At 42.0% G+C, this 14,851-nt stretch overlaps 1 protein-coding gene across 3 annotated transcripts; it reads left to right on the forward strand.

Annotated features, from left to right (window-relative positions):
- The first annotated feature begins 7,379 nt into the window (after positions 1 to 7,379).
- On the forward strand, positions 7,380 to 12,993 carry CHCHD7 (coiled-coil-helix-coiled-coil-helix domain containing 7). 3 transcript variants are annotated; one of them, XM_081258801.1, is made up of 5 exons: positions 7,401 to 7,498; positions 8,441 to 8,535; positions 10,361 to 10,430; positions 12,012 to 12,110; positions 12,855 to 12,993. In XM_081258801.1, exons 3-5 carry the CDS (start codon positions 10,377 to 10,379, stop codon positions 12,957 to 12,959), a joined length of 258 nt encoding a protein of 85 aa, XP_081114927.1. In that variant the 5' UTR covers positions 7,401 to 7,498; positions 8,441 to 8,535; positions 10,361 to 10,376; the 3' UTR covers positions 12,960 to 12,993. The 3 variants fall into 3 exon arrangements, with proteins under 3 accessions (XP_081114926.1, XP_081114927.1, XP_081114925.1); XM_081258799.1 differs by having other exon boundaries at positions 7,402 to 7,498; positions 8,441 to 8,566; XM_081258800.1 differs by lacking the exon at positions 8,441 to 8,535 and having other exon boundaries at positions 7,380 to 7,498.
- The last annotated feature ends 1,858 nt before the right edge of the window (positions 12,994 to 14,851 follow it).

Genomic DNA, 14,851 nt, shown 5'->3' on the forward strand with positions numbered 1-14,851 from the left:
ACAAGTCAATCAACTTTTTGCTAAAGTATCTCCAAATGAACAAAACTGACTAAAACATTTTTCTAATTTTGCCCATTAGACAAAGGGACTAAATTCCTCATTCTCTAATTTCTAGTTTAACAGTCTCCAAAAATGTATCTCAAAATTAAAGGCTCTAAGGTCAAACTATTGATTAAAAAGATAATTTTTTAAAAAGTCAGGTGGCAGCCCTTTAGTTGTAGCATTTCATCTGAGAATTAACATTCCCATATTCAGAAACTAAAAGATAGCATATCATAAATAATCAATAAACACATGTGCAATTCCAATACTGGTTTGAGAAAATAATTCAAACATTTAATATCTGAAAGCCTAAAATGAGTCTCGCCCTCTCAAAAAAAAAGGTAGCACTCAAGACTCTGCAATGGCAGATCATCACAATCTGTAGAGACCCGTGAAGGAAAGATGCCTCCTCTACCCTCAAAATATTTTCTGATATTGAAGGAAAAGCCCACTCCCGAACATAATACTGTAATAGGTCTAGATTCTCCTTCAGAAAATCAATTGCTAATTAGTAAATGGGAAGGAAAATTCCTTTAATTGTCAGCCTACACCTAAAAACATTCCAGAAATTAAGAAGTTTGTGAATGTTCTTATCTTTACCTTGTGAGAAGCTTTTTAAATGTTATGAAGTCTGTAAGAAATGATTTAAATTGCCCTAAAAAAGTCCACAAAGTACACTGTTCTTACACTAAGGTTTTAAAATTTATTTCACTAATTTAACGGAAAGTTTTAAACTTTCTGATGAAGAATGAAGAAAATAATTTTCAACAGTTTCTAAGATTTTTCAGAACACTTCACTTAGGTACACATTTAAAATAATCTTTAATCTTTTTAAAAAATAACAAAAAATCATTTTTCCTTATTTAAAAATAAAAAATTCCAAATAACCACTACATATTATTCTTAGAATTTAATTTAGTTTAATACAAGTCTAAAGATATGGAGGGAAAGCTTTGGGGGAATCTATTTTTAAAAGGTTATAAAACCAGCAATTTGTATTACAAATACTCTCTTATAGATCCCCCAATTATCACTCTCATTTTGGGGGGGGGTAAATTTATTATTATTTGCTTTGTATTTAGTTATTCTTTATTCACAGAAGTCAAATTTTAAATTTACCATGATTATTATTTAATCTGATATTCTCATCCACTAGTTCTTCCCCATTAATTTTGGACATTTTAGTCCATACTTATGTTCTTGTAATACAGTTTCATTATTGAAAACTCATTTTTTTTTAAGACATCAAAAAAGAACACTTTTGCTTTCTAACACATTCATATTTCTAGGTTTTCTATGTATTTAGATTAGGAAAAGTTTTCACTTAAAAAAAATACAGGGAAACATTTCAAGCCAGTTGCTCCTCCTATTAAGCTAGGACATAACTGCCTGAATTCATTCATTCTGTGCAGGCATACCCATTTCTTAGGTTGCCATCTCAAATCCCCCCCACCCCAACACACACACACTGTGGTTAGTTTTAATACTATGATCCTGCAGTAACTCTGTTTACAAGACATCCAGGGACTTATAAACACTAACAATTTTAATGCAGTATCACATCACTTCACTTTTTAAAAATGAGATGTTATTTGTTTTCTGAAATTGTGATTTTGTTTTCTGATAAGCATTAAAAAAAAAAGAGCAAAAACCTTAACACTTTAACAACAACAAACACCAGTACATACACAAAATCAGAAAACAAAAATACCAAAGCACCTTTGGCAGTTCCTCACCACCATACCCTTGTCAATACCACCCTTGGTGGACAAGGTGGAGACGGGTGGGCACCCAGACTAGAATGCAAATGACTGGGCAGTAGGCCAAGTGATTTAAAAGTAAAAATCAAATCATGGCCCTGCAATCATTTCTGCCAGGCTTTCACACATGTATATTTCTCATAACTTCAAATGTGAAGTACACACCAATACTTTCATAAAATGTTATGGTCTCAAATTTTGCATTTAATTTCTCAAATTAAATTTAAAAATTAAATTTGCTAATGAGATATAAAAATTGCCCTGTATAAATGAAAAGTAGTAACACAGTAGATGTCAGGTTCAGGCTTTTCAAAAAAAAAAATTAGGGACTGAAATACATACAAAAGTAAAAATTAGTTGCCTCCAAAGTGGTCTTATTGTACAATGGGAAAGAATTCCCCTGCATGGATTCTAAAATCATAGTTAACTTTACAGTTCATCAATCCAATGTACCCTGCCCTCACATTTAACTTATTTGTAAATACTTTTCCAAGGCTACCTAAACAGTTACTAATTGGTTAAATATGCTGCCTACATTAATTCCTGTTAAAATTAAAGAAATCAAAGGTCCATTTCTGTTCTTTTGCAGTGTCTGATATATTTTAAAAGTATTTGATGTTTCAGATAAGGTGTTTATCAGGTTCTTAAAGCATTTAGAAAATGGCTCAAGGGACAATTTTTAGCCCTTTTACCTTTAACATATTCATTATCTTGGATTGTGTTGAACAGATTCAGTTGTTCCTTCCTTCTTCTGAAACTCTTCCCTACTCAAATAACTTAAGAATCTAAGACGTTATCAACATAAAGAGGACACTTTGTTATTTATTTCCTATACATTTGGAAACACATCAAAAAGAACAAGTATTCCAGGTTGTGTAAGTAAAGTTATTCAGTAGAACTTTTTTCTTTTTTCTTGGGGGTGTGTGTGCATGTGTGTGTGTGTGTGTGCATGTGTGTGTAACAGGTAATTTTTTATATATATTATTTTTCCAAAGAACAAGATTCTAAATAAAAAAAGTTAAAACATTCCTGGAAGGAACCAATATTTTGATTACACAGCTTAAGGGGCAAATGATTATCAAAACAAAACTTCAAAGATAGCTATAGATACACGTTTCAGTTCTCAGGCTTTTCAAATCTCAAAGACAGGAGCATTGTATTTCATTCAGCAAATAACAATTTAATCCTTACAAAGGAAAATTTCCAGAATACCAAACCAAAATGTATACAGTGACAACCAGGATTATGTTAAAAACAAAGGAAAGAAAAAGAACACCTTTGTATGATATTAAAACAGACAGTATCCTTAAAATTTTGAAACTATGTTGATAAAAACATATTCATTAATTTATTTAGCTGTAAGATGTCTGTTTATTAAAATATTTAGGTTATAATAAATATGCAGGTATTGAATTTTATCAGAATTAGCCCACATTTATAAATCATCTTCCACAGCAGCTAAATACCTTATAGAATTTTGAATAGCAAAATTAGGCATATAAATTTCAAATAAGAATCTCTGCCTATGAGGTTTCTCTAATTCTAACTGAAATAAAGATTTTGAGTATACAATAACTTTAGCTTATTTCTATAAATTGGTACAATTTAATGGTAGCTTCAGAAAAAAAGATGTCCAACAGGTAGTATTTCTTAGGCATTAAAAAAGCTCAGTACAATCAATTCAAAGTAGCAATGACGCTAGGCTCTATCTAAATAAGGCTCTCTGAGGAATTACAGGTTTATACTTGTGCGCTCTGAGTGCATTTTCTGATTCAGAAAAGTAACTAGTTGTGTAAAACCCAAACATGAAGTAAGTTTCATACCAATCTTTGTGAGATAGAAAAAAATCACAACACCAGCACTTTTATTTAGGTTGACAGTAAACTAATCATAACTTGAAGTGTCCAAACAACCTCAATAACTCAATGGTCTAATGTAACTGGAAGAAATACTTTTCCTTCACTTTTACAGAAACTGAATTTATTGATATTAGTATCTGGTTTGTGAAAGTGGCAACTATTCAAGATCTAAAAGTCTCACTTATTTTAAACACATAGCCGAATTCTGACCATTTATAGTCAATGTAACTGTCTTGAGCCAAAATACAGTGAAAATGTAAGATAAATTTCAAAGGTTTTATAAGTATTAATGGCATTCCGAAACCTCTGGAAAGATTATTGGGGGGGGGTTTCTCTTCTCCATTGACAGTTTAATCACTTTCCAATCAATTTTGATTTAACAGTGGTTCATGGGATTAATTTTTTAATGAGTTCTTAGAAAGTTGCAATTGCTTCCAAAATCAGAAACCACACTACACCAATGTAATGCCGTCATGGAGATGTTTACAGAAAGGTGCAGATAAGAGCTCAGAGGTGAACACAGGTTAACATACACTGGACTTCAAAATAATTATTTGTTTGTACAGTATGGCAAGAAAAAGTATTCTGTATAAGAAGTCTAAAAATCCAGCCCTAATTTTAATCCATTTCTATAAATCATAAAAACAAGGGAAAATAGGCATCTATTCCAGAAACTTCATATACCTGTGGAAAACGGAACACAAGTAAATTCTATTCAAGATTAACCTTAATCTCCAATAGAGGACAGCAAACAACCTACACATTTTAAATTTTGGAAATACTGTGAAAATCTAAGCCATTAGAGTCAATAGTAGTTTATGATCAGTAAACATTTCCTGTTAAATAACACAAATAAATTCAACTTAAAAGATGCAAACTGGTAGGTCACAGGACTTTAAAACCTTTCCATTTCAAAGGCGCAGAGTTACAGCACATGTATAGGATGGGGTTTTAAAATGGGTATGCGTAAACTTTTCCATGGTGTTGGTGTATGTGCTTTTTTTCCCTTAGAGAAATGTCTCCTGCTTACAGTGTAAAAGAATCTCCACCACTCTGTCTGCAGTTTTCAACCAGAAGTCCTCAATGTACCTTAAGCCAAATTGAATATTAGGTATTTTACAGCTTTTACAAAATGGCTGTAAAATCACATTATGGGCATACACAGCTCTTTGATCTCACTGCACAGAATTCATAGCTGTTCAATAATGCTATACCATTACACCACACACCTTAAACTATTCCCATTTTTCCACAATTCCTTCCAAAATCAGCTTCCAAAGCAAAGCAATGTAACATGCAGAGTTCCTGGGAGGGCTTGTTACACAAAAGAACAGCTTGGATACAAACTGATCTTCACAATATCCATCTTCTGTTGGGCTTGCTTATCCCTCCTTTCCCTCCATCACTGCTAAAGGTGGGTGCATTTGAGTAATGGAAAGAGGAGACTCTTCCATCACCACACCCTCCCAGAACCTCTGCTTCTGGTCCTCACGCAGGGATTCTGTGTAGGTGATGAAAATCATAAGAAAAGAGAAGCTGTCCCTTTAAAATGCCCTGCTCTGTCCCATATCCCACGTGGAACCAACATCAGCAGCACTTTCCCATTAACTTCAATGTGATGCAAGAGGCACCATCCTTTTCTATACGTAAAACCAGAAAACCTCAGCTGAACATTCTTTCCTGAGGATGAGCAGGTGAAGCAAACATGTCAGGAAGGGATAAAGCCAGCAACTGCCCACCCCACCCCAAAAGGTGCTCCAGTCTTGCACACCAGCCTCTGTGTGCAGCATCACCTCTCTACCCCTCCTCTGTAGAGCCTAGTTTGAAGAAACGAGGGAGCCACCAACAAAACCTGAAGCATAAATGCGACGAAAATGCCATCTAAAGCCGGAAAGGTTTATTCTTCCAATCACACATATTAACTCTATTAAGAAAATGGCATCACTTTTTTTTCCAACGGAGGGGGGGGGAAACCCCGCAACGATCATTAAAAGAGAGTTATAAAATAGCAAATATAGTGTTTATCTTATCTCAGATCAGTCCACATTACCAATAAGTTTAGCAGTTTCTGCACTACCACCTCCCCCCCTCCCTCCCCCTCCTTCTCGAGCATCGGATTTTCACGTTTTCTCATTGTCGGTTGAGTTATAAAAGGCTTTTGCCCTTCGAAAGTTTTAAAAAATAAATAAATATTAACTCCTTGGTCCCTGCAAAGTCAAAATGGGCTTCAGGGGAAAGGCGGTTCATCCTTCTACCTTGAGCGAGAAAAGGGGGAGCATCCCGGATTTTTTGGGATTTTTTTGCGATTTTTAAAAAATTTTTATTTGGTTATATGCCTGAGTTCTCCCTCCATTTTGGTTGTTTATGATACTGACAACAAGCTGTCCCTGCTCTGTGCAGATCTCCTGCTTTCATTTACCACCCCTCCTCCCGCAGGCACACACCCCGGGCTCACACCTCCCCGTAGACCCCGCACCCCGACCCCGACTCGCCCACCTGAGGAAAGGGCAAAAACAAATCCGTTTCTCCAAAAAAGAAAAACCTCTTTTGAAAAAGGGGCAAAGTTCCCCCAAGTCACACAAAGTGCCCCCCAAATATTGCCGACTGCGGGTTTCCGCCAGGCCCTTTGGGAAGCGACCTTCCCCCGGGATGTTTTGGTGGAAAATGCGGAGAGTTTACTCGTAAAACTGAATTTATATTAATTTTTCCCTTATTTTTCGGGTCTCTAATGTCTTCCGCTCTCGCTGCTGCCGCTGCCGCTGTCACAATATTCACAGCACCAGAGAGGAGGAGGAGGAGGAGGAGGAGGAAAACTTTTCAAACTTTCCAGACCCTGAAGAAAGGGTTTTTTTTTTTTCCCACCGACCTCACCTTCGGGTCTCCAGCCGCATCGCCCCCTGCCCTGTCAGCAGCGACTCCGGGAGTCCTCGCACCCCCGCTGGATGATTTTATTTTATTTTTTATTATTATTTTTCTCTCTGGGGTCCTGAGCAGGGGCTGAGAGTAGCACAAACTTTTCCTCCTCCTGCCGCCGCCGCGGCTCCTCTGCCCCCTCGGCGAGTCCCATAATTTAAATAACCCTGATATTTCTCCCGCTAAACGCCTCTCCGCCGCCCCGGACCCCGGGAGAACTCACCGCGGGGCTTTAACATCCTCCCTCCGGCCCGTCCGCCGCCTTTACACCGCCCGCGGAATTTCTAATAATTTTTTTCTCATATTTCGGGCTGGACGCGGCGGGCCTGGAAATTGTTTCCTTACGCCTCTTTCCAGCAGCCATTGTAGTGTATGCGCTGCCCCTGCAGCCCAACTTGCAGCTGCCGCCGCCGCCGCCGCCGCCGCCGACGTCGCGCCCACCGCTGCCTCCCCCGGCCCGCTCGGCCGCCGCCCCCGCCTCCCGCCGGCCCGCCCCCTGCCCCCGCCCGCCGCTGCGCCCGCCCCCCCCCGCACGCTCCGCCCCGGGGTCGACCACTGGACGCCGCCGCCGCCGCAGCTGGGCCCGCCGATTGGTCCGGCACGCCGCCCGTCAAGCCGAAGTGTTAAGAGGCGGGCCGCGGCGCGGGGGGAACGCGGGGGCGGGGCCGCGCGCACCGCCCCGCCCACTCCTCCCGCCTCGGCCCTCCTCCCGCCGGCCGGGGGCGGGGCGAGGCCCGCCCGCCCCCGCCGCGCCAGGCCCCGCTCGGCTGTCAGTCAGGCGGCGGCGCGCCCCGATTGGGCCGGCGGCCGCCGGGGAGCGGGGGCAGCACGTTGGGATGCGCGCTACTTAAGGTCCCGCTGCGTGAGCCATTGACGTGTTTGGAGCTGGAGACGGCCTGGGCGCTGGTGAAGCGGCGGCCCGAGGTGAGTAGTTCCCCGCCCTTCCCTCTGCGGCGGCTGCCGGGCTGCGGGAAGAGACTGGCGCGCCTGGGCCGCCGCGGGGCCCGCATCCGCTTCTCCGGCGTGAGGCCGCTTCCACTAGGCCTCGCCTGGGCGCGGGCCCCTTCCCGTCACATCTTCCCCGCAACACGGGTCTCCTCGGGCCGGGGACGAGGAAGTTGCCCCCTGCCTGGGCACCCCCGGCCCTTCCTTCACCCTTCTTCCCAGCCTTTGGAGCGTAAAGGCCTAGCCCTGCCCCCAGTTCCCTGCGTTTTCCTCTCCCCCTGCCCTTCTGGGCGCCGTCGAAGGTGAAGGTCGGGGCAAGGTGGGTTCACCTGCGCCCGCCGTCGGGGGGCCGGGCAGCTCGTTGGAGGTAGCGGGGCCTGGGGCTCGCCTGGCTCCAGGGTCTCCGCACGCCTTCCCCGCCCCCTCCGCAGGGCCCCTGCGACTTCCTGACCCTGCCTGCCTGCCTGCACCCAGCCGTGGGTTAAAGGCTTGAGGGCCTCGCAGGACGTGTTTCAGCTTCCCGACGGTTGCCCTGCGATTTGGGAGGGCCGCAGCCCCTGCCTAGGCAAGGACCAGCACGGGAGGGGTGGGCTGGACGGGTCAGCAGCGTTCGCCTCCCCCTTCCCTTGCAGAGCTGCTCGGAGTGGCGACCTGAACCACTGGGTAGGAAATCAAGAAATACTTTTTAAAGCAGTTTGCCCTTTGGAAAAGATTTTAGAGCTATTCCTCAAACGTGCTGTGCTTTTGCGGCCCCTCTCTCAAATCGTTGGTTTCTTTCTGACTGTCCCCTGCAAGTAGAGCTTCGTCACGTTTGTTTGGTACCTTCAGAAACTAAGTAGATAAGGCCTCGCTGGCGGAACACTCGATCTTGACTTCAGCCCCGCTCCTCACTGTAAACTGACATTTCCTCTTCATTTTCAGTTGATACATGAGGATTCATGCAAAGAAGGTGACAGTCGGAAATCCAAACTTAGATTGACTTGTCTTTAGAATCCGGAAGGGAAAGGAAATGAAAGGTGGACAAACTCCTACAGCAGACCTGATTCGGTATATGTGATGTTACCTCGGTGTTATTTGTAAAGAATTCCTGACCCAGGACAATGATAAAATGCGAAGCAGGACACTTTCACAGAAGGCAGGCAACCTGAGTTCTGTCTGCGTCTGATCGTTGTTGAGATTATATCCAAGGCATATGAACAGCTAAGCAGAGTCCTTTGCTCTCACAGCCTAGGACAGATGTAGAGAGGATGGCTGTGCATTTACTTACTGCCCTCACCTCTCATAAGAAGAAGTGAAGCCTGCAAAGGAATTATATTCAGGGGAGGAAGAAGCTTCTACATATAGTTGAACAGCATCTTGAATTTCCTTTTTGCTAAGATGTTTCTGCTAGCTAGGTATACTCACGTATTGGTCAGTGAAGATCATAAAATAGAAGGGTTATTTAGTGGGTACCGAAAAGACCCCCGAATGATTAGACTTTTTTCCATCCTTCTTTGCAAAGGTTATCTCCTTTAGCCTGGGCATCCTGATCTTTCTCTTAATAGAGAAATGGAACTAGTTGACTCAAGATTCAGAATACCTTCACTTTTCAGGAGCTTGTGGGGTTTGATTGTTTTTCCTGCATGTACTTCATTTCTTTTAACATGACTGATATTTTGTGATGGTCCCATCTTGGGCAAGGAAAGTAGAAACCATTTTGTACAAAAATTCTGAGCTCTGTCTGGTTATACTGATGCAGTTTTTATTCAGTGGTGTTTTGGGTAAGTCATACGGCATTATTTGCTGGCTTCTCCTTTGATCTTTAGGTAAAAGACAGTTAAGCTAGAACACCATTCAGCAGTAAGTTCCTTAAACTTAGTGCAGAGCATTTAAAAATATTTGTGGGTGGCTTAATCGATAGTATGCCAATACGTTGAAATAAACAAAAAATTACTTTTTAGTAATTAACAGTTAGTTGATTATTTTTTTTAGTTTTCCCTTTTAGTTCATTTCTATGGCATGTCTTTGAAGATAGTAGTATACCAATTTCAATTAACTTCATTATAGAGAGTAGTTGTCCTGGGATAGAGTCGACATACTTGTTATATGAGTATATGACTTGACTTGGAATCACTAATGGGCTCTTAGAAAACTGTGATCACCTTTAACGGATAAAGGCTTCTTCAGAGCTGTATCTGTATATACGGCTTCAGTTGGAAGATGAATGCTCCACAGTAGCATCCCCTGACTTCCTTCAACCCTAGGAAGTATCAGTTAAATAGAAGATGCCCCTGGAAGTTGTTCCAGATTTTCTTTTTTTAACTTTTCAGAATGTCAACTAACCAATAACTTTGTTTTGTTTTTGTTTTTGGTATATTGGCCACCCGAGGGCCGGCCGTGGAGTAGACATTCACGTACTTTAGTTAACAAATGTTTTTGCTAAAGTTGGGTTGTACTAAATATTTCCACCCTTATTTTGTGTGCTAATCCATGTATAATAAGGAAGTAATAGAGTGCATGTGGTATTCTTAGGTTTCGTTAATACATTTAATTGCTTAACCTTTAGAAATAGGAGTAAACTAAAACCAAATTTTAGCTGAATTATCTTTCTTTCTGGACATTGTAATCAAATTTCAGTAGATGCACTTCAGTAATTTAAATAAGGCCTTTGTGCTGAGGCACACGTCAGTGCAAAGGAGAATCACATCCAAGTCTTTACTCTGAAAATACAGAGGTTATATGAGTTCCTCACTGGATAATCATTATGTCAAAATTAACTTTTCAAGTACTTGCGGAGCTGATGAGATTTACTGGCTTATATTGTCATCCACTGTGTAACGCTTCCCCAACATCTGCCTGCAGGAAGAAGACAGTTAGGATGTCCGTGGTAACTGGAAGGCTGAGAGATCCTGACATAAATCCTTGCTTGTTGGTAAGCCAGTTTGCTTTTAATTGTCGCGAGTATTAAGTTGGAAAAACGGGCTTCTTCTGATTTTGTGGGCGTCAGTTTTCTGCAGTTCTTAAATAAAGTTATTTCTGTACAAGAAATATTCCTGGCCTGTGTATCCTTATTTCACTAGAGCATTTTTACATATTCATAATATAGCTAACAAGGATTCATCTCTCTTAAGTTTCCCTAATTTGTGTAACATCACTGTTATACTAGGCAAGCGTGTGTAACACTGAGGAAATTCTTGAGTCCAAACATGCAAAGATGGAAAGTAGGTATTTTTAAACGGTCACTGAAATTTATGTTTTGATAGCAGTGATTTCATCATGTCCCTGAGACGGCCTGGCTGAGGATAAGGGCTGATAACTGAATTAGGCTATTTAAAGCCTGAAGGTTTCCACAAAGGTATCATGTAAACAAAACATTTTGTTGTAATGGTAAGGTTTTATTGGCATTTATTTGGTAAGATTAGCGGTTCTTACTTGTGGCATTGTCACCCTTGAATAATGCAGTCATCGGACTGGTGCTATGAAAATTATATTCCCGATCCTATATGCATTTTCCAAATATACACATTCATTAAATATTTGGCTTAGAAAATTAGCTTTGCTATACATATGAAATCTGTTTAACAGCTTTACCAAGTCTCTTTAGCTAAACCATGTTTCTTAGATCTGTGAAGCAAGTTACCTTCCCCTTTATTTAAAGCTTTCCTTTAGCTGGAGTCTCAGAATCATGCCTTTCACTTTGAAGTTTGTTCTCCAATCTACTTCCAGTTCAGACAGCTGAAATTTAACTCCCAAATGGCAGCTACCCTCCTTGAACTCTTAGCCCTGTGTTGCTCATTGTGGTTTTGAAGTGATATTAATGATAACCTATTAAAATTGCTTACATAATTGTGTATTTACTTGCGTAATGGAGCAAATGATAGCCGGACATACGTTGAGATGAATGTCGTTAAGTTTCCTTGATGCAGACCAGTCATTAGCAACTTACTTAGGTTCTCGAAACCACCTTAACTCAAACATTCAAGTCCAGGCGAGAACTTGGAGGGGCGGAGAGCTGCCCTCCAGGTCGGGAGACTGAGTTTTGCTTCCACGTACAGCAGTGATTCCCTCCCCGCTCCAGCCCGCCTCGCGTGGCTTGTGGAATCTTAGTTTCGAGACCAGAGATTGAACCCAGGCCCCGGCAGCGAAAGCACCGAGTCCTAACCACTGGGCCGCCAGGGAACTCCTTGCATCGTGATCTTGAGCACCTTTCACCTTGTCTCGGCCTCTTCATTGAACGGTTACTGGGTTAAGTGATCGCAGTCAGTGCTTCGACTCAAATTCCTGTGATCAGATGTTCAGAAAACTGACGCCACTGTGAAAAGGAAGATGTCTGCTTTGAGCAGAACGAATGCTGGGATAGTTGGAAAGATAATTCTGTTCATGATCTGTTCGTTCAACTGAACAAAAAGGAACTATTTCACATTACCTGCTCTGGGGGGAAGCAGCTTCAGAAGTTTGGTTTTTTTAAGATGCCATTCCACCTCTTAAATGATACCTATCTTACATATTTAAGGAATCTGATGCTTCTACCAGATGTATGGATGAAAATAACTATGACAGAGAAAGGTGTTCCACTCACTTCTTGAAGTACAAGAACTGCCGGAAGTTCTGGGTAAGCCTAGTTTGGTTACCTTTATGTTAAAACTCATCTGTTCGGCTTGGAACTGAAGCCTGAAGTCTGTTAGCACCCACAATCCTTCCTTAGTGATGGCTGTCGGAAACTTACCTTTTTGACTTTATCCTCTGTGTGCCCTAAAGGATCCTTGGGCGCTCTCGTTAGCTGCCTCACCCTCCGCCTGCGTGTAAGGACGTGGCCCTAATAGAGGTGGGTCTTCCTACATGCATAGGGCCTGCGGCCCTAAAGTGATAGCCTGGTTACCATTGGAGTTTTCTGGAGGTGAGCGGAATAGGTGGCTCGCCCCGTCACAACAGGCATCAGGCTTCCTTTTCTCTGCCTCCTCTCCCGCCATCGCCCATGGTCCCATTTTTGGCGGACATTGCCGTATAATTTGTTTCTCTGAGCACTGGATCCAGCTACTTCCTGTCCCTCTGCTAGCTTACCTGTTGGTTTCATTTGGCAGTTATTCCGTAGCTCCTCTCGATGGACCTGAAGTTACAAAGTGTGTCCCCACCCCAGTTTCAGTTAACATACTCCTGTGGGAATAATCACTTCTGTTTAATTGATAATTGTCTGAAAACAGTATCTGGAGTCCTAGAATTCATTCTTTTTTTTGTTTGTTTTAAACTCGGTTTTTTACGTTTCCTTTCTGAAGACCACAACAGCAGGTTTCTGGCAATTGATTAGCATTTAGTACTTTACTGATTTTGGTTTCTTCTTTTTTGTACATACACACAGAATTCTATCATGATCCAGAGAAGACGGGATGGAGTGAAGCCGTCTATGCCTACAGCAGCAGAGAGAGACATAATCTTGGGAGCAATGGGCAAGATGCCCTATTGAGTGTTTGCATTAAAGTGGTTTATTTAACTCAGAAGCAGATGAATATGTTTAATAAGTGGTGACGGTAACTTCTGAAGACCTTCCAGGCCTTACCCAGACAGATCTCAGGTTGCACCAGGGGAAGCCCTGTGTCCTCTGTGTCTGCTCTCAGTGCCATACCGAGAGCAGGCCACTCTGGCTGTGCCGTGTCACCAAGTTTACAAGACTTCCTGAAGGCAGGGGAGCGTCAGGAAAGACTCCATGAAGAGTTGAGCTTTTCCGCTGGGTTTTGAATGAGAAGTAAGTTGTGAACGAGAAAGGACTTAATGGGGGTGAAAGGGAAGCAGTCCTTGTGATGTGAGTGACGACATGATGGAGGGAAAGCTGGAGCCACATCTGGAGAGCAGTGTGTAGACGGTTCCCCCTGGAAGGTGAGGTGGGGGACTGAGTGGTGGGGAGAAGACGGGAAGGTAAGTCCAGGGTGGGTGCGTGGTGGGCGTCTAATCCCAGCGCGTTAGTAAGATCCCTGCCCTGACTTCGCTCACGTACCTCAGTTTAAAAAGGTTAGGGGAGCAGGGGAGAGGCAAGGTTGGCATGAGTGGCATGGAAAAGAACTGGCTTTCTTCATTTTCTTTCTTTAACGAAACGCTTAGCCAAAGGATTCTGTAACTCAAATCTGTGAATACTGGACAACCTTGTGAAGGCGTAGTATCCTTGAACCACAATAATGGAAAGAAAAGGTGATACTTTCAGAAGTAGGATTTCTACTTGCAGGATGAGGTGGACAAGGAGGATTTGGGGCTCATCAGGTGATTTTTGCAACACAGGATGAGGCTGGAGCTCCTTTTTATGATATGAAAACAGGAACGTTCAGTGTAGTGACCGGGGTGGATTGTATAGCAGCTCTCAAACTCACCGCCTTTTAAAATCCAGTTTGTTTCATTTACAGAATTGTAAAAGATATATTTTTTGATAAAATTTAATGTACTTATAAAGTCAGTGAACACAAATAGCTTGTGTCCCTTTTTTTCATCTGGTCCTGGAGCAAGAGTAGTATTTTAACAGATGCTGACAACAGACTATCCATCTCGTTGGTCTGACTCCAAAACCCAGGTCAGATATTTTTAAACCATATGATCTTGATTTCCAAATGTGATTCTATTTGAATAAAAGATGGATTCTTTCAGAAATTCTTTGATTTGTACTGATTGCTCTAAAATGATGGATTAAAATAGGATCCGACAAGAAACTAATACATACTGTGTAAGAAGCATTTCAGTACTTTTAAGCTTGTTCAAGGGTTTGGAATTTTAATGTCACCCTTTTAAAGGTACATACCAACAGCAGCATTCATCCCGTAGCTATTTGTCCTGGCCTAGCTCTTTTTTTTTTTTTTTTTTTTAACAGCAGGTTCATTGAGATGCAGTTTGTAAACCATATAAGCCATCTATTTAAGGTGTACAATGCAGTGGTTTTTAGTGTACTGACAAAGTTGTGCAGCTGTCCCCACAGCGGATTTAGGAGGCATCTCCCCAGAAAGCAAGCTTGTACCTGTTAGCACACAGTTCCTTTCCTCCTAACACCACCCTTCCTCCACTTCCCCAGCATGTAGGCAACTACCATCGTACCTTCTGTCTCTAGAATTACTTATTCTGGACATTTCCAGAAACAGAATCATACAACGTGTGGTCTTTGGTGGCTGGCTTCTTTCACTTAGCCTCATGTTTTCAAGGTTCATTCCTGTTGCGTGTATCAGTAATTCAATCCCTTTCACTGCTGAGTAACCTTCGATTTTATGGATGTACCACATTTTATTTATACACTTATCAGTTGATTGGTGTTTGGGTTGTTTGCACTATTGGCTATTTTATGAGTCATGTTGCTTCTTGAACTTCTGTGTACGAGGTTTTGCG

Source organism: Mesoplodon bidens (genome assembly GCF_964165515.1).
Source record: "Mesoplodon bidens genome assembly, chromosome: 16".
Lineage (NCBI taxonomy): Eukaryota > Metazoa > Chordata > Mammalia > Artiodactyla > Ziphiidae > Mesoplodon > Mesoplodon bidens.

Bases quoted from the DNA above. Each gene is read 5' to 3' on its own strand.
- CHCHD7 (XM_081258799.1), top strand. From the start codon at position 8,529: ATGAAAGGTGGACAAACTCCTACAGCAGACCTGATTCG. The intron at 8,567-10,360 runs GTATATGTGATG...ATCTGCCTGCAG, and splicing joins CCTACAGCAGACCTGATTCG to GAAGAAGACAGTTAGGATGT. The intron at 10,431-12,011 runs GTAAGCCAGTTT...TACATATTTAAG, and splicing joins ACATAAATCCTTGCTTGTTG to GAATCTGATGCTTCTACCAG.